At 37.3% G+C, this 19,342-nt stretch overlaps 1 protein-coding gene across 2 annotated transcripts in view; it reads left to right on the top strand.

Moving 5' to 3' along the window:
* Positions 1-19,342, top strand: part of ST6GALNAC3 (ST6 N-acetylgalactosaminide alpha-2,6-sialyltransferase 3) — a 228,546-nt gene that overhangs the window by 86,776 nt on the left and 122,428 nt on the right. For both annotated transcript variants that reach the window (XM_027802717.2, XM_055725085.1), the window contains exon 2: positions 17,668-17,862. In XM_027802717.2, coding sequence (XP_027658518.1) covers positions 17,668-17,862 — 195 coding nt within the window. The remainder of the gene's footprint in view (positions 1-17,667; positions 17,863-19,342) is intronic.

Below are 19,342 nucleotides of genomic sequence, written 5' to 3'. Positions count from 1 at the left end.
ATATCAATATCATGTAGGCGATCTATCCTGTGGGGAGAGAAGACAGAGAAAACAGGTTTTTAACAAATGCAGATCCTACCTGTGTATTTCAGTGGTCTTTAGATCACCAAAGGGAAATACTTTGGGTGTCAGAGAGGAAGCTGCGTTACTTCTCCATTTCTGTGAGCATCCAATAACAAGGAGAGTCAAAAGTGAAAGACGAGCAGAAAATGCGTTTCTGTGGTTACTGTTATTTAAATGGATGTTATCATCCTCAGTTTATGATGTCATGAGATCTCTTCTTCCTTTCACTTTGACGGGACATGTCAGCTGCAGTCTCTTTGAGGTGACAGTATAAGACTTTTAGGAGATGACAGCTCTGGTGCTCAATAAAAAAAAAAAAAAAAAGGTGGAAGGATGAAATAAAATGTGTGTAACCCTGGTGGTTTACTTCATCCTCTAATGCTTTGTACACTTTTATCCTTCAGTGGACAACAAACAATTATTTCATACAATCTTGTTCAAAATCTGAGACACTAAATCATTAGTGTGAAAATTCCTCTTAACTCTGTTTAAAAACATATTGTGAATATCCTTATGTAAAGTGACCTGGCCGTGGCAGGTTTTCTATCATGGTACAGCCTGTGCACAATGTGTTTCCTTGAGGTGCTTTCTAAGTAATGTGAGTGCAGGCTGGTCATTGCAGACTGTTTTTGAAGCAGTGTCTAAAGACTGAAAAATAGATTGAAATGCTGTCTTCAAGTCCCATTTCTTAACTTCTCTGTCAGAAAAGGGAGAACACTTTCAAAAAATCTGACCCTAAACCCAGTAGCTCCTATTATTCTAGCTGCTGTAGCCTCTTCTGTCCTGCCTGGCATTACTGTAACCTGAGCTTTTCTGAGTCTTTTTGTAAAAGCTTTCTGGAGGTCATTTGACTCCTCCTGTTAATACCAAGGCTGTACTTACAGAAGATTCCAGGGATGTTCTGTAATGTAAAAAAAAAAAAAAATAAAAAAATTATCAATTAGACAAGTCCTAGAAAAACAAAGGAATGAAGCAGCCACTGTGCTTGATATACTGACAGCTCAGCAGCTGGAAACAAATGACATAGGACTTATTATGGGTACGCTGATCACCACAAGACGATCAGAAATTAAATAAAATTGAACTATGAAATACCTTAGTTCAGGGAAGTTTTATAGCTGAAACACACACACTGGTGAGATCCCTATTGAAAGGCTGAGTGCAATACCTATCATCAACGAAGATGACCTGAAAGCACAAGAACAGGGATTGAGAAGCTAGTGTATCAGGAGAATAGAAGACTTGCTTATTGGAAGATACAAGATGAATTTGGTTCAGTTAGCTTGCTAAAACTAGTTGAGTGGAGATAAGTCAAAGGTAAATTTCTGAGACTGGCTGGGACCAATTAGATTAAAGGCAGCCTGTGGCTGAGAAAACTGCTTCTAGTCTCCTGGCATTACATTTCAATTAATACTTTCTAGGCAAATACATAATGAAAAAGTGGTGCCCACAGTAATCCCCCAAAGCACATTGTTTCCCTATAGCTTTATATATATTTCCAACTGTGTACTCCTTGCCGTAGAGGGCACTTTGCAGGGCCTAAGTGGAACAGTACTTTCTTTTTCTTAATACAGCACCTTTATCTTAATACAGCACCAATCAAAACACCTGCATCTCATTAACAATGGCTTAAAAATATTCACAGGGCTGATATACAGCAGCTCTTCACCATCACAGCAAACACAGAAGTGGTGTCATAACAGAAAACCAAAAGCTAAAGAACTACAGGAGAAAGGGGCACATGTACTGTTTGAAGAGAGAAAGCGACACTGTTTCCAGAAAGAGAAAGGATATTTAACATGGTAAAAAAGAAAAATTCATATGAGATGAAAGGTGATCTGAGAGGGAATTTAGGATGGAGCAAGTCAACTAGACAGAGGAGTGTATGTAAATGAAGAATAGTTAATTACAAGGTTCTTAAAAACATTTATGCAAGGAGAAACTGGCAGGGAGGTTTAAGACTTAAACAGGAAGCTGGGGCATAACTGCAGAAAAGCTGCGGGATTAAAGAATTAAAGATGGCAATTCCTTAAGGTCAATAAAAGAGAAGGCTTTGAAAACAGTATCATTGGGCAGCAAAAATTTGCTGAAGCAGAGGCACTACCCAGCACAGCAAAATGGGGAATACTGTGTGACTTTTTGGAGAATTAGAGTATCTGAGAATGGTCAGAGGGTATGAAATTAGATGTTGCAGCACTCAATGAGGGAATAAACTTTCAGGCAAGAGGAAATGGAGTAAGACCAGCTGAAACTTGACTGGTGACATTTGTGGTGAATGCTGAATAACTAAAAATGAGAAATTGAAAATATCAGGATTTAATGTCTTGGATCATTAACATCTGAAGTTGGATCTTCTAGCCAAAAAAGTTGTTGGAGTCCCAACAGACCTAGGTTTAAACCAATTAATTCTATTTTCTAGTACTGTGGGGTTACTTACTGTGAAGAAGCAAGGAAATTACAGACAAATGTTCTGCTTGCTCGCATACTCAGTTTAATGAAACAATGTATAGAAAAAGAAATCTAATGAAAAAGGAAGGGCATCATTAATTTTGGCATCTAAAATCAAATGAAAAAAGATCAGCTGATTAGTGGTGTGCATTATGTTCTTTTAACTTCTTCAGTAATGTGTGCATGTCACATTATATAACTATTACAATGAATAAACCTGGAAATGAAATAAGTTAGGATGGATCCTTGTGTTCGTCCCCTGACTAGTGGACAACTTGTCTCATTAATCTGTGTAGCAGTCTTAAATTAAACAGCATTATTTGTTGTGATTTATGGCTAAAAGTCTCAGAGGTTCACTGAGAAAATCTTGTGCTGCTTTTTTTCAGAGCACTGGGCTAATTTTTATGACTTGTAGTGATTGGAACAGATCATAAACTCTCATAAATTGTAATGACTAGAAACTACTACAAACTCAGATATTCTGACAGAGAATGTGGGCACCATGAAAGGTGGCCAGACACATGTGGACATAGGACAGTGGGGTACTCTGTCCTGTCCAGATTCATTCTTTAATTGGTATAACCACTGTTCAAGCAGCACTGGGGTAAAGCTAGAGATAAAACCTGCTAACTCTTACCTAAAAATTAAGATCTTTGAGAAACATAATGGAAAATATTGAAAACAGACAAAACGGTAAATATAAGAGTAACGTTACTGCATTCATTATACATGCTTTTTGAGTATCACAGATCCTAGACATTCCAACATTAAAAATAATTCTTCTTTTTTAGAAATAACAGTATGATTCTGGTTCTAAATGAACTTTAGGAATACTTAGCTATGCCTAGTACTTCCACAGGGTCTTGGGGCATATTATTTAATCTCACAGGTGTCTCTGGAGCTTTCCTTATGGAAAGGAAACCACCCTTTTGTAACTTCTGGGACATTGCAATGAGTTTATTAGGGTTTGAGTGGCCTAATTCTACTGCTTTAGACCAGGGTGGTGTTAAAAGAGAATTGAAAATAAATGGCTTCTGGGATAGTTAGTCTGTGGGAGAAATTTATATCCTACATAAAGCTTATGGGCAGAACCTGCTTCCTGCATCAGCAGAAAAACTGAAGATGACAACTTGTTTTTCATATCCAGGTCAAGGCTGGCATAGTTGGCGATTAAGGAAGATTCCTTATGGCTGTAAGCTACAAACCCACAGTATTTGGTCCCACAGACCTCAACAAGAGCATTCAGAAGCTGGGTTTGGTGATGCCAGCCTTGACTCAAGGGGGAGTTGAGGGATCCCAAGTTTGCAAATTCAGTAACTGATACACAAAGGCACTGGAAAGGAATAAAATAAAATTTTATAAAAATATTTTTCTTACTGTTCCTTTTCAAACTTAATTCTGCTTCTGGCTTTCTCTTGCTCTCCTTTAAATCAGTTAGAGATATCTTTAAATGAAGGAGGAACAGGATTCAACAGTTGGTTTTGTTCAGTGCAAGTGGCTAGATATGCTAGCATAGATCCAAGCAGCCAGACTGTAGATTATGTCTTTTACTAAAATACTTGATGAAAATAATTGTTTATAATTGGGCCAAGCTTTGCTGTTGTTTGAAAACAATCTGGTAGATGTTAGGATACTTTTACAGACAATGAAAATGAAGAACAGAGTAGTACTTGTCCAAGTCCAAGGTCAGGTGGCAGAACAAGAGCCATCTGTGTCCGTCCCATAGTAGAGGTTCATCCTTCGTATTGTGAGTCCATTGCGCCTTCCAGAGAACAGTCCACAGACTGTATGAGGTAGTGTTGCCACTGTAATTTTCATTTACCACCATACAAAAATTTATGGGTTTGGTTTTTTTTTACTACTTTGCATGCAAATAAGTAAAATGTGCATGAAAAGAACAGGAGTTTGGAATAATTTCTGGCACCTGAGAGTCCCTTTATATTTCATGGACTAAAGAATGGAAAACTGTACCAGGTGCACATTTGTGTCACATTTCTCCCATCAAAATATTCCAAATCAGCTCTGGTAGAGTGGCTAGGAGCGGTTTCTTTTAAGTTTAAGATAGCCATAAATAGGACACATTTGCCTTTTCACATCTAGCACTTCTAGTTTTTAATATAGATTCATGTCCAAGTGTATTTTTATCTAAGCTCTATTAGACAGAGATTGTTAATCTTCTGTATGAATTGTTCATAGGGTTTTCCCTGTGCATGTGCTAGTTCAATGATGCATTTTCATATGAAACACATAAATCCTTTTTAAGCAAAAATAAAAGCACAAAAATCCAAATCAGTTCAATTACACTTGCAGATTAAAATAAAACTGTAAAATACGTATATATATATAGTATCAAGATGCTAACTCTATGAATTTTTGATCGGCTTTAAAAATGTAAATCTTGGATTTGATTAGATTAGTTCTGGAGTAATCTACACTGAATAAATCTGCCTTCCTTTTAAGTGATTTGTCAGTGTTTATAGTAGGTTTGTACACACAGCTTTCACCATTATTTTCTAGGCAATAAAGGCAGCCATGCAGAAAAGCCACCCATAAATGTCACAAAACAGAGATATTTTGTTGCATTCCAAGGGCTTTGAAGGTCAAGTTCAATTCAGTTAGCTCACCCAGCATGAGAGGAGTGTGATATGATGATAGAATGTGTGTTTGGGTAGGATATATACGTTACTGTCCCTGTACTATTCTATCAGGATAACAGATCAGTGAGAGATTAAACTTTACTGCTTGGAAGAATTTCTTTTGGAAAACTATCAGTTTTTATGATTTCCTCTAGCTCCTATTGAGACGCTTTGCAGAAATAATGAATCCGAAGAATTTACAGCTTTTAACACAATGGAGATTGGCTCCCGATTGTGGCTTTTGGGTGCTATTCTGCAGGTACACCATTCAGCTGTGTGTATTCGCAAAATAGGTCTCAGATCATGGATTTTATTATAAATGTGAAATTGAATTTTGCTTCCTTCTGATGAAAACTAGTTCACATGAAATTATTTTCCTAATTCCTAGACGTGTGAGGTCAGCACAAAAGGCAAAGATTGTCCACAGTGGATTTGTTGGAACAGCCAAGGAGTCTGTTCTGCAGTGTCCCACCAGGCCTTGCCATAAGCTCAGTGTTTTGTGGATATCTTTTTTGGGTTTTTTTTCTCTTTTTTCCTTTTTTTTTTTTTTCTCCTTTATTAAGAGAAGATTTGATCAATAAAGCTCCTAATTAAATTGAAGCCACTGCCTTGATCAGTGCTTTTATTGAGTTTCAGTGCCCTGATTTAAGGAGCTCCCTAGTCAACTGAGGGATATGTCATCAACTTCTTAAGCAGTGTATGAGCAGTCATTATGTTCTGTAACTATAATGCTGCATATTCTTTGCTATGTGGAGTCTCCCTTGTGGCAACTTCTGATAACCTCTTGCTCATGTTATCCAAGGATGAATAATGAACAGACTCCTACATGTAGAAGGAATACAATTGTACTCAGTGGGCGAGAAATTTTGTTTAAATTTCTGCTGGTCTGCAACATTTTCCTGTGATTGTATCAGTAGAAGCGAGTAAAGCAGGGTCAGATCATGCCAGTACTTGAAAGGAAAGTCTCTGCCAAAAATGTACAGGCCGTTTGCCCCTCTGTGTCAGTACAGACAAAGTGTAGGCCTGCCTTCTTTTTTTCATTTGGATCATAATATTGTTGGATCTGCTTCTATGAGTGTAGAGTGTTTAACACAGCTGAATTGCATCCTAGATGGAAAGCTCTATGCTGTAGTGCTGTGATAATAATGTGACTGTTAAGGTATACTATAAAAAGTGCCTTGCTGAATTCCGCATACCTTCATCCATAACCAAACTAAAAACCCACCCTAGAAATGAATTCAGTGTATATCCTACAGATGGCATGTTGCTCTTGCACTGGAAAAAGGTAGAATGAACCCTAATGTGACCATCCCAGCAAATAACACATCCTTCACATGCCTCCATTTGGTCAAAAGTTTGCTGCCCCAAAGGGTTCTGTGCCACAGAAATAGTTTAGTATCTACATCTAAATCTTGGCTTTGAAGATCTCTTCAGAGATGTCACTGCCATGCTGGTGTCTAGCTTCTTTATCAATCTTTTTAGAATATTTTTTTCTTCGAATCCCTTCTTCCAAGCCTCCGATAGAGAAAACAGCATAAAGAAAAGAACAAGAATTAAGCAGGGAAAGTGTGTTTTCCTCACTAAAAGTAGTATGTTCCCAGCTATATGGCAGCAAATTTAAATTTCCCGTTATGAAACAGCTGGTCTCAGCCTAGACTTCTTGGTAATTAGGTCTTGCTTTTCATTGGCTATAAATGATTATGCCTATTGAAATGTTCCAGAAGCAGACAATGCTTCGAGGCATCAAATAATGCATTTTACTTTTCTAATGGCATACATTGCAACTATGTATGGATGAGTTAGGCTAGAGCAGGTTTATCCAAAGAAAACAGGGAGATTTCTGAGTCTGATGAAGGGAAAGGGCCTAAGGACCTTGCCAAAAAAATTTAGAGCCCAGGTTACTTGGTTTATGTAAAAGGCTGTCCATGGAGGCTGCTGTTCCCTCCTGCCAACCCAGGACATCAAGGTTACAGCTGGAGAGTCTCTTGGTCAAACACACACAGACACACAAAACAAGAGAAAATGAAAAAGAAAAGAAAAAAAAATACAAAGAAAGAAATTACACAACTTGAGGAAGAAAAGACCTCCTGCAGGCTGGCCAAAGAACATCACCTCCGCTTAAGAAGAGCTTTCTAATTCATGATGGTCCTCAAATTTTTGGGGAAGACCAGTTTGAAAAATCTTGTCTTTCTACTATCTGAATTTAGACCTTTGCCTGGTGGCTGTGGAGGAGGTTTCTAGCCCTTATATTCAGTACTTGTATCTTATATTTCAGGCAGAGCCAACTATTCAGCCAGACCTTGAAAGAGCCCATATGCCTTCTCACACTAGACAGTGCTTTTATCCCTGACACTGCAACAAGACATTAATCTGCATTGTGTTATGGTGCACTGGCTATCTGAGGGTGCCTAACTCAAGATAAAAATGAATAATGACCACTTGCTTCTATTTTCCTTTTCATGCTTCCAAATAGCAGGTATGCTGCATACACTGTGGCAGAGAGAGCATCCAGAGCAACTTCCCAAAAGTGCTGACATCCCAAAGAACAGTATGAGATGAAGCTGGTGTGAAGGGCCAGAGCAAGAGTCCTGCCAAGTGACAGACTGGGAAAGATCTCTTTTGTCTTCCAATATTATCTGGCCTTTAGAAGAAAATTGACAGGTGGGGCCAATTTTTGTCAGCTTCATGTCCAGTATGACATTCAGGGATCTTTATAGTGGAAAATTCAATGGAGGAAGTTTGGGCTTGTCCAGATGGTGGTAGGCAATTACATTTCACTTGTATGAATTTCTAGTTATGCAGTTTTTGCTCTTCAGAATCAACTTTCCCCTGCAGGTAGAAGTGAGCTGCAGGCAAGTGAAGGTTTCCAGCATAAGGCATTTTCTTCACAGATGTGCAGCCTGAAAATCCATAGAATATGGGGTTGTTACAACATTTTATTTACTTTAATTTCTTCTGTCCCTGCTGATGTCATATGTGTAATTTTATCTGATTTTTTTTTTTTTAATCTAGAAGTTAGGATTTCCGAAGGTTACATCCCAGTGTAGTGTTTGCTAAACATATAGGTATGTGTTTAATATCCATTCCTCCTGCTGTGTACCAAATGCACTGATGATTTTACTGCTAGGAACAGAAATTGCATTTATTTCATTTTAACTTTAGAAGCCCTCACTTTCCCATTCCTGTGAGTTTTTGAAACAAGAAATTGAATATTTCTGATATTTTGGATAAAATAACAAAGAAATGATAGGCTTTTAATAACTACATGTTTTTTCATATAGAGAGATCCACAGACCAGAGGTCTGCTGGTATTTTATTGTTTTCTAAGAACCTTTTTTGATGCAACTGTGGGCTTTTTGTTGTTGCTTTTCTTCTGGTTTATGCATTTTGAGTCTATTTCTGGTTGAAAGAATCAACTTTTTGAAAGGGATTTTTCATGAAAATGTTGGCAGCTATAGGGTGCCTTTCAGAGTGCTTGTGAAAAACCCTCAGTTAAGGATTCATTCTATGATGTTGCCTGTCATGAATCTTTATATATTTCTACAGAGAAGAAAGAGAGGTCATCTATGTGAGGTATATCTAGCAGGGTAAGAGTTAATAATCACATATGGGTGGTTTTTTCTTTGAACTTTTTCTCAGCAGGTGAAAAATAGCTACAATCAGGTGGTAGTTCAATAAGTAGTAACAACCAACTGCCAGGTTGAAAGATCACAAATTCTTGTACCAGCAGTTCTATTATAGGCAAGTGTACGTCAGCCTCTGTGTGTGTCTGAAAGTTTGCCAAGCTATTGATAAGAAGAGCTGGGCAATAATCCAGAGTAAGAAAGAAAAAGTGCCATTTGAGAGCTGTGCTGCAGAGGGTTTTTTCCCCCCTTTTTAATAGTACTTTATCATGCAGAGACTACTTTAGCATTTATATAATATGCATCTACAGCTACTGATGAAGTTCACTGTAGTTGTGGAGGACATTGATCAATCAGTAAAAGCAGTTTTAGATTAAATATTCTTAACAGATATTATAGAATGAATCATCAACAACCTTTTTTAAAGTGTGCTTCTCTGCCATGGACATTTTAACAGGCCAGATCTTTTAAGCTACTGGATAACTTTAATTTGCAGTATAAAATGAAGTAGCAGACTGTCCAAAGGTGTGCCTTGCTCAGAAGTTTAAGTTGCCTTGGTGGTACTGTAACTTTGTGGTTTGGGAAGATGGAAGCTGTGTTAATGATGTGTTTGTGCCTTGTTGGGAGTAGAGGTTGTTTGCATATGGAACCGTAGGCCAGAAGTAGACTGCTGAAAGAAATGTAAGTTCAGCTTATATTAAGCAGGAAAGGAGTGTGAGAAACAATGACTATAGGATACAGAGAACTCAAAGTGCTGGAAAGCCTGAAATCACTTTAAAGGATAAGAATGTCTCCAGAGCAAAAAGTACTCCTTCTTATCAGGCTTTGATTTAGGGCAAGAGGGAATAGTCCACATATTAATTCCTGAAATCTGGCAATGCTTTGCAATTTGAAGGGCTCAGAGTGACTAGGACTTTTCAAATGTAGTAACTTATGTATGATAGCATATGGGAGACCTTCAGAATACTTTGTTACTACTTGAAAGTTTGAAGTTCATCATCTTACATAAATTCATATTATTATCCAAATACTGTGTTGTTTGTGATGGGAATGCTGTATGTAATAAAGTTATGCAGTTACCTGAGATTAAATGTCAATAGTGATAATCCTCCTATATGTAAACAGTGAAGGCTTTTAATATAGACTACTGCTGCTGCTATGTCAATTGTTTGGACAATAGTGTGCTGATTCCTGGTTTTGTTCATTGCTCAGATCTTACCCCAGTGAGCCTGAGTAATGTGCAGATTTCTGACTTTCATGAAAGAAATGTTTGAATACGTTTTATTTTGCTTTGCAAAATGCTATGTCGAGCTATTATGAACCTAGATACACCACCATTCATACAGGACTACATTGCAGATCATGGTTAAAACTGAATTATCTAACAAGTTTTCAATAAATGCTAACAGTAAAAGAGGTACAATGAGACATATTCTTAAGAGCTCTTCAGCTGCCATAACTACAAAAAAGGCCAGGGCTTCTACAGAGGAGGCAGGCAAGAAGTAATGTCTTCTATTCATGTCTTCTCAAACGTCGTAAGCTATGAACACAGTCCTGATTCAAGGTACATTCGCCAAAGAAATGCTTTCCAGGCCATACAGAAGGAAGGCTAAAAGTCACACGTTTCTTTCATTGTATTTCTATGTGGTTTTGTGTATGCTGCATTTCTTGCCTTGCTTCTCCATTGCTGAACTTTATTTCTGCTCTTACACCTTAGCCTCCTGGCTGCTTATGCTCCAGTTTAGCAAAGGTGCCCTTTTCCAGGGGAAAAAAACCCCATTTTTTTTCCTTTAATCTTAATTTTACTTTTTTTTGAACCCAAACCACATCTTCTGATATAGCCCCTTACCAGCTTTGTTCTCTTCTCCTGAGAGAGAAACGTTGACAGTCATCTCCTGTGGAGCCTTTGAACATATTCAGGTTAACTTTCACTTCTGGAAGAGAAGAAAGTAAATCTTCAGCTACCGATTTTATGCAAATGTTGTTTGACACATGTATCTTTCTAAAAGAATCTTTGCTATATAGTCTTGTTCCCTCTTTGAAAACTTCTAGGACCCCTGCCTGAGTGTCCCTCCAGCAGCCCTGTTAAAGGGAGGTTCAGAACAAAAGAAAGAGCCGGAAGGTATATTTATTTCCAATACCAGTGAAATCAGTAAGGTATACTGAACTAGTGTACTGAAAGAATTTCATTTTATGCTTTGTTGTAACAGAAAGCAGTATTTAAGAGGATGCTCAAGACTATAAAAGAGAAAATTAAATAAAAATATTTTTTACATATAGGGGTCTACAAAATGAAACAAATTCAGTAAGTGTAGCCATTATTGTTTTCAGTTGGTATTATACTTGAGTAAAAAGCCAGAAACCCTGCATCAGTCCTACAATAAAAGTAGTATAATGTGCAGAGGTATTAAAAAAGTGATTGAGTTATTCAGTATGCTCGTAAAGGTAGGTATTGTGAAACTAATACAGTATTACTGCATATCGTGTCATCTAAGAGACTTAAAGCTCTCATGTAAGTCTTTGCCTTTGATTTGTCCTTCCAAGTGCAGTATTATCATGTATCCATGAAAATAACAGAAAAAATGAATACTGTAAAAAATCAATTTCTGAAAAAAGGTTTATTTACAATTACTCTTTGGTGAATGGAACTGCATGAGTTCTAAGGGTTGTTCACTAGAGTGTTCCATAATATCATATTCAACTTTGGCACTTAACAAATTCAGGCAGTTAGTTATAACAGAAACAATAAACTTGAGAAACAACATAGTTTTAGGATAAAAGTTTAGGAGTAGCTTCTGTTGATTTATTTGTGATCTTAGGGAAGTTGGTTTCAGCCTCAGTTTATGCATCTGTGAAATGGGTTTTTACTGTTAATCTCACTAAGATGGGGATTTATTACTGCTTGTAAAATGGTTTGATACTCTCTGCTATACAATACATCCTAAGTGGCAAGGTGTTGCTCTTGGCCTAGAAAGTAGAATAAAGATTCTTAGTACATACTTCAGTAAAATTTACAACCTATGAAATTCCCTTCTTATGCTGAAAATATTTCCTTTCTTCCCCCCTGCTAGGCAACTGTATACAACACAAAAGATGTTTTGGTCTTATTATACTATCAGGCATTGTTGAACTATAAAATATAGTCTTGTCATCTCACACTTAATAGATTATGAAAGAAAAATGACTGAAACTTGTTCAGACTGTCAAGTTCTTGCCAAACTGAAGCTAATGAATCACCCTGGGTGCTGGTAAATATCCAAAACCAGATAATATGAAGGATATAAATAGTTTCAGGGACTATGTTGACCAATATACACACATATACACCCATAAAAGTACTGTTGATATTGTTTTGTTTCCATGAAGTTTTTCATGAAATCCCAACCAGCATAGTAGTATGACACTCCTGTTTTTATTTCAGTTCTTATTTTAACAAAATAAATATAAATTGAAGCCTTAGAACTGTGACTCATGGCCTGCTTATTGATTTTGGTATGCACAGTAGTCAGAATGAGCCTGTTGGCCTGAGAAAGAACTGAAACTGAAACTAGGATTATATTTTTGTGAAGACTGAATAAAGACTTGAGAAGAAACTGTTTAGTTCTAGTGTGTGCTTTCTGCACAGTGGAATCCTAGGTATTTCAGTACAGGTACTCTGACCTGGAGCGCATCCACTTTTATATCTTTTTTTTTTTTTTTTTTTTTTTTAAACTGTGAATGAGCAGATAATTTGATTTAGTGTCATTAACAAAAACTCCATCACTCTTCTGCTATAGGATCCTGTATTCATAAATATGGTAATGTTCTTCTTGCAACTGTCATCTAGACTAGACATGTACTATAGTGAATGAAATAAAATGTTACAAAAGCTAATATACCATGCAAGTCACACAGCTAAGAAACTCTAAAATATATCTTATTTTTTTGTGTAGTTGTCACTGAATATGTATAAAAAAAGTTTAAAATTGAATATAGACATTTTTATTTAAATGTTGCAACACCAAACTATCTACACTAATTTATCTTAGAAAAATATAAAGATGGATTGAGATTTACACAGGGGATGTTTCCATGTTAGAGAAACATTTCTTTTGTTAAAAGACTATTTGCATTCATGAGAACTGAAAATTAAGAAGGAATAAGATTTGTTTCTGTGCAGGCTTGCTAATTAATGTTGGTTTAGCTCTCCCAAATGGTAGAATGTGTAAGTATTTAAAATGTTGATGCAGACAAATTTTGAAACTAATTACAGTCTGGTATTCATCCCTCTTTATAGCTTCATACTTCTCTGTCATATCCTAACATCATGTAAAATTCCTGGAGTTTCCAATGCTAAATTTTAAGTTTTGTCAGAGGAAAGATAACAAAATCCATTTATCTGCAGAAAGGGAGATATTACAAGAAGTACTTACTGAAAAATAGTGCCTGTATATTTTTTTTCTTGAGCAGGTAAAAAGGGAGGAATTTAAAGGGAACAAATTATTTTTAGAGGTGCTCTTTAGAATACTCTTAGTCACTGTGCATACTGCCTTACTTGATGCTTAAGAAGGCTAAAATTATGATAAGTAGATGGTTTGCTGTTTTTCAATATTTTTACAGTGAAATTTATAGAGCCACTGAAATTCCAATTTGCAATAGTCTTCCCTCAGAGAATGGATATTGTTGGATCTCATGCCTTCCATAAAAATTAAAGTGGAACTGAATAATAAAAGCAAGCTTCTTGTGTTCAGCTTGATAAGTAGACATTATGTTTGTGTATGGCTAGATTTCTTTCCCCAAAATAGCTAAAACAGATGCCTTGATTCCTTTTTGTTGTAAAAGTTCCTTTCTCTCATTGCACTGTTACAGTTAGTGCAGGTTCTTTCTGGCTAAGAAACACACACAGAAAACTCTTTGCTTTTTAAACAATATTTTATTTCAGAAGAGAATAAAAGAAAGCCATGCCTTTTCCTTTCCTCCTACAGTACAATATATTTAAAGCAAAGAAATATAAAAATCAGATGGCATCCTAATGAAGGCCAAGAAATCTGGCTAAACAATCTGAACTCTTTTTGAGGCAGAGGCTCTTTAGAACAGCTCCCCGTGAGCAGCACACAAAACTGATTGCAATGTTTTCAAGTTCAGAACACATCTGCACAAAGTAAAGGAAGCAAAAAATTGTATTCAACAAACCAGGAGGATGGAATGTGTGGAAGTCAGGTACTGGCATCACACAGGGCAGTATTGCTGCTTCCTGCACTGGACGTTTTGGTTGCAGCACGCTCTTGTAGTGGAATAAGACTCTAGATTCCCCTTTAAATATTTGCAATAAATAATACAACTAATCCACATGCCCTCTCATTGCTTTATGATTATCACTTGCACTGCACATCTTGGCTGCTCTTAACACTTACAAGACCTGATATATAGCTAAACATTTCTGACTCCATCTGGTACAAAGAGAAGTGACACAGAAGTGCTCCCTAGCCAGTTTATTGCAATTTAATGTAAATCTGTTATAATGCAGCTGATGAAAAGTGCAGTGGCTTCCATGAATTCTGAAAGCTGTGATTGGGTTGTGGCTGCTGTGCTGCCCTCTGAAGATTTGCTGGGCTTAATTTTACATTGCACAGCCATTAGCTGACTAAGATTCCTCACTGAATTGCATTGCCAGATACTACTCTTCATCATCCTCTTCCCTTTCTTCTCACAGTGACCTTATTCACCCAAGTTTTCCATCTCAGTCTTTTGTTGCTTTTATCTTATAAATTGCAGCCTCCTAATAAATCAAAACAGATAGAACCATGCAATTGACCCCGTGGGAAAATTACTTTGTGGGGGGAATTAGAGAAAACTGGGACCTAATAGAGGCATAGTATTACAGAAAGCTTTTTTAGGGTAAAAACCAGCTATCGCTTTCAGGATGGTTGGCATGCATAGAATCAACGTTACTACAATTCCCTAAGCAACACATCCTGCCAGCTCAGCACATGCCGATAGGAGTAACAGTAACGGAGGATGGAGCGGAGACACCGTGGACATGCTCTGTTGTGCTCCCTGCAGGAATGGGAACTTGATGGCATCACACAGCTGATAAGCTTCATACCAGTTGTCACATGAAGAATGTATGATATGTCCGTGGCTGAGCCAACCATTGTGGTGAAATGACTTCCTTCAGATGAAATGATTTCATTGTAATATTAATGCACACCTCCATCTCAAAGTCACCTGCCTCCAAGGTACTATCACACCTCACTGGGCACATGATAACAGTCAGTAACAACTAGACTCACTTAAGTTCCACCTAAATGCGAAGGAAATGGAGTAGTCCTGGACTGAAATAAGCCCAAAGCAGGGGAATTGTTGCCTAAACTCCCAGATTACCCAGCCCTGATTTGGCGTTCACAAAGTTAGGTCAGGCTGACCCGCTCTCTAAGTTGTTATGAATGAGGGGACTTCTAATCAAGGGAGTCAGCCTTGGGAGGGATGAGAAACAAAGAACAGATAGTAAAAAGAACACCATTATCTAGGTTATGCAGAAGGAAGCCTTTCAGTGAGGATAGTTCTGGTTATGAGAAGACACAGTTTGATAAAGTGTTGCAATCCACTGACAGCAACAGGAAATTAGTTGAAAGTAGGACAAAGATAATTGTGGTAGTGGGAAATTGTGACCTCCAGCTCAAATAGCCCCTCCAAAAGAGGGCAAAGCCCCACTCGAGGAGCATGCGTAGCTAGTAAAGAGCTTCAGTAGTGCTATCTGAGGATGCTTACTAATTTGCATTAGAAGCAAGAAACTTGTAACCAATTCTGTGTATTATAAATGAATATGCAATGTATTATGAAGTATAAAAAGTGAACAAATGAGGGAAGAAGTTAGGGAAGACTCCATTGTAACTTCTGGGATCAGTCAACAGGCTGAACCTGTCTTCTTCCCCACAGGGATGCCTATTGGGTAAGAACTTTATCTTATGCGCACTAAACTAACTTATGCTATCTGTGATTATTATTAGTGATTATAGTTTGGTTGTATATCACTTCAAGCTTGTTTTTGCAGACAGTCCCTATCACTGGCAATCACGAACCTTTATTTGTCATGATTTTATATTAATAAAGAGTGTTATTCCATAAACTGTTAGTGTTCATCCTTCATGGGTGCTAGCAGTCACTGGCAGCAGGTAACATACTTGAACAAAGTGGAAGACCCGCTGAGGGGTCCTGCTTATGCTGTTGGCACGTTTCCCTGAACAAGTCAGTCAAATCACCCTCTCATCCAGCAAGGCTGTTCCGTGAAGGGTCCCTGTAATGGGGCACTGACAGACAGGTTGTGCACAAGGGTCTCGGCTTTCCAGGGTAGGCTGGAAGACAGATCAAACACCAGGGGTTGAGAAAATCCCCCCTGCCCCTTTCACATGACAGAACCCCATAATGTACTATTTTGGTCATTCTTGTGTGGGGGAATACAGTAATACACCCTCCATATTTGCTGTGTGCTCTCTGTGATTGTTGCTGTTTTCTGTGTCCAGAAACTGTACCAAAGCATGGAAGCAGTGCCAACGGGCCTTGTGCATGGGCACGTAGGTTTGCTGTGTAAATGTTGTTGTTTCTTCTGCTCAATATTTTAAATAGGTTCTGCAGACTGTCAAATGACCTTCCAGAAAAGAATAGATCCAACTTACATGATTGCAATCAGATCTCACCTTTCATTCCTCTGTTGCCATCGCAGCACATGTGATCTTGCCATCGTATATAAAAGGGGTCTTAAATGTGTACTCTGCTGGTTCCTGTTAGTCGGTGGTATTTGTAGACAGAAATTGGGGTGATCAGGTTCTGTAATCCAGCATTAAGTGTTACTATATACTTACATAGGCCCTTAGACAAATAAATTTCCCCCCTTCGATTTTCTGTATATATTACTGTTTAGAGGGATAGAATTACACTCCATAGGGTGATTAAACTGTGGCAAATTAGGTAAAGCTGGAATGTAATTAAAGTACAGTAAAAACACCTGTAAATGATCATTGTCCCAGTCCCTCAGGGAAAATTTAAAAATAACCTTTACAATAAAGTATCATGCCTTGAATCTTTACACATGCCAACTAAGGTGTTTTGTCCTTAAGTACTTTGTCTAGAAGTAATTGATTGCAATATTTAAAAATAGCTAAAAATGAGGAGAACACCATAATTCTTGTAAGTTTTTCTCCTGCAGACTGGGGTGTTACCCACAGAAAAGGTGGTATCTTTCTGTGGATACATTCACCAGTCCAGCCAACTGGGTAGGTTAGAGGTGGAAAGCAAAGGCTAATTAGATACAGGCTTCAGATCTGTTACATTATTAACAATAGAGGTCATCTTGTCCAAGATAACAATGCCTCACTTTGTAAATTCGTGAGCCTTGAATAAGGCAGAATGTTGTGCTGACTTCGCTGACCATCTATTCTAAAATATTTAAGGTTAGAGTATGAGGTTTATTGCACAGGAATGATTTAAAATTACTGCACAGTAAATACAATCTGTAGTGAACATCTTCACAGTAAACTTTGCGGGGTATGGCTTCAGAGGACATTTTCATAGATGGGATTTTCACTTTGTGTATTCCGGTGTGGATGTTTACATAAAATTTAAAACTAATAAATGATTTTTGAAACAAACAAAAAAGTTGAGTTTTTTTCTGAACAAAATTGATTCATTTCCAACCAGTTCTAAAAGAAACTCTCAAAACCTCTGAAATGCAAATTTATTGAAATAATATGATCCAGTCACCTGTCTCCTTGTGCTCCTGCAGCAAGGTGACTGCCATAAAAATAATTTCACATAAAGCTTTCTGAAGTGTTTTTCCTTCATCCTACAATAGAAGATGTGTATTTTTTATTAAAACCAATTCTTAATTTTAATAATTGATTTTCTTCTTTTCATTACAGAGAAAATCCATTGTTGCTGTGAGTTTCATTGCAGCATTCCTCTGTCTGATCATCATTCGTCTTACAAATGAAGTTACTTTCCCTTTGATCCTAAACTGCTTTGGACAAACCAGTGTCAAATGGATGCCATTTTCTAATGGTCAAAGGCAGCCTCTGAGAACTCACTATGGATATATAAATGTGAAAACACAAGAGGTAAGACACGGTATCAAGAGCACAGCAAAATGGACCAGTAGACTTCTCTTTCTTTTATCCCATGTAACTTTGCAACCAACCTGCCCAGAGTAAAAACTAAAGCAAGCAATGTTTCTGAACAAAGTGTTTTTATTGAAAATGTGCTACCATTTAAATCACCATTGATTATTTTTTTATTTTATTTCTGTTGTGTCTGTGGTGGAGAGAGCAGTGAGTTGGCCTCAGAATTGTGCTTGGTTGCAGTGAAAACTCATGTTTATCTAAGAAAGAGAATTTGTTAGGTTAATTTCAAAACTTCAGTCCCTTTAACTCAATAGGAAATCTTTGTGTGTGTGTGTTTACAATAAAGTCCTAAAAATGTTTAATTTTTCCTGGGATACCCAAGGATGAAGTATTTTTTTTGTGTTTGGGTGTGCATGGAAGAGGTAAAGGGAATGATTTGTGAAATGAACATATGTGAGTCTACAAAATTTATAAAGCTAGAGTTTTACTAGATTTTTCTGGAACTATTACATTAATACTTGGTAGCTATGTGAAAGCCAGTTATATATTTTCCAGTCTGTATTTTAAAATGCTTTGGCCCGTATCTGCTTTACAAAATACTTTTCTGTATGATAGAAATATGTGTGTGGCAAAATTAGATTTTACAAGGACGGCTCCTTTAAACTGCCCTAGTTGGCAAAATATCTAATGACATTGTTGGGGTTTGGTGCTGGTGGTGCTTTTCCCCCAGATGCTTCTCTCTCTTTCTCTGTGTACTATTTATAACAGATGTAAACTTACAAAGTAAGGTAACATAAACAATTAACTCTTTCTAAAAGTTGTTCCTGATCAGTTATAGCACTGTCAGTCATGAGAAATACTTGCACTTACTGCTACTTTGTCTTACAAACAAGCAATTACTATATTCATGAATGAAATTTATTCTTATAAAAGCTTTTATAGAGGATGAAAATACCACTTCATGACATTCAGTCTTATAATGTATTGGACAAGCTAGTTATTATTTTACCTTTAGAGTGTTAAATATGAAAATCAGAATGAGAGAGGGTTATAGTTTTCAGGGGGCAGCTTCTTCTAAAATTCTGTAGCTTCTAATTCTTGTTCATGTAAGATGCAGCACTGAGTATATTGGAGGCCAAAGTACATTATCTACAAAGCAGAAAAAAGATGAGCACCAGAAAGGAAATCTGTTTGAGTCAGTATGTGAATCCTAGTCTCAGTGAAATGAATGGGAGCTACTGTTGAGTTCAAAAGGGCTAAGGCTCCATCCAGCATATCTTAAATACAAAAGGACCAGGAACCCACTGAAAATGAGAGGGCAGTGTGTTCTGCATGTCCCTGGGTTATTGCCACAGCAGCAGGCATGGAATCTGAATGAGGAGCTGCCATGGTCACTTGATCACTATCAGTCTCAACTGATAACTAGAGAGGAGAGGAGCATACTAATCCATTTTTATTCACCATTGCCTTCATAAGA

This window comes from Falco cherrug, chromosome 12 (genome assembly GCF_023634085.1).
Source record: "Falco cherrug isolate bFalChe1 chromosome 12, bFalChe1.pri, whole genome shotgun sequence".
Taxonomy (NCBI): domain Eukaryota; kingdom Metazoa; phylum Chordata; class Aves; order Falconiformes; family Falconidae; genus Falco; species Falco cherrug.
Note: the sequence above shows the minus strand (reverse complement) of the source record. Positions and strands in the feature narration are given on the sequence as shown.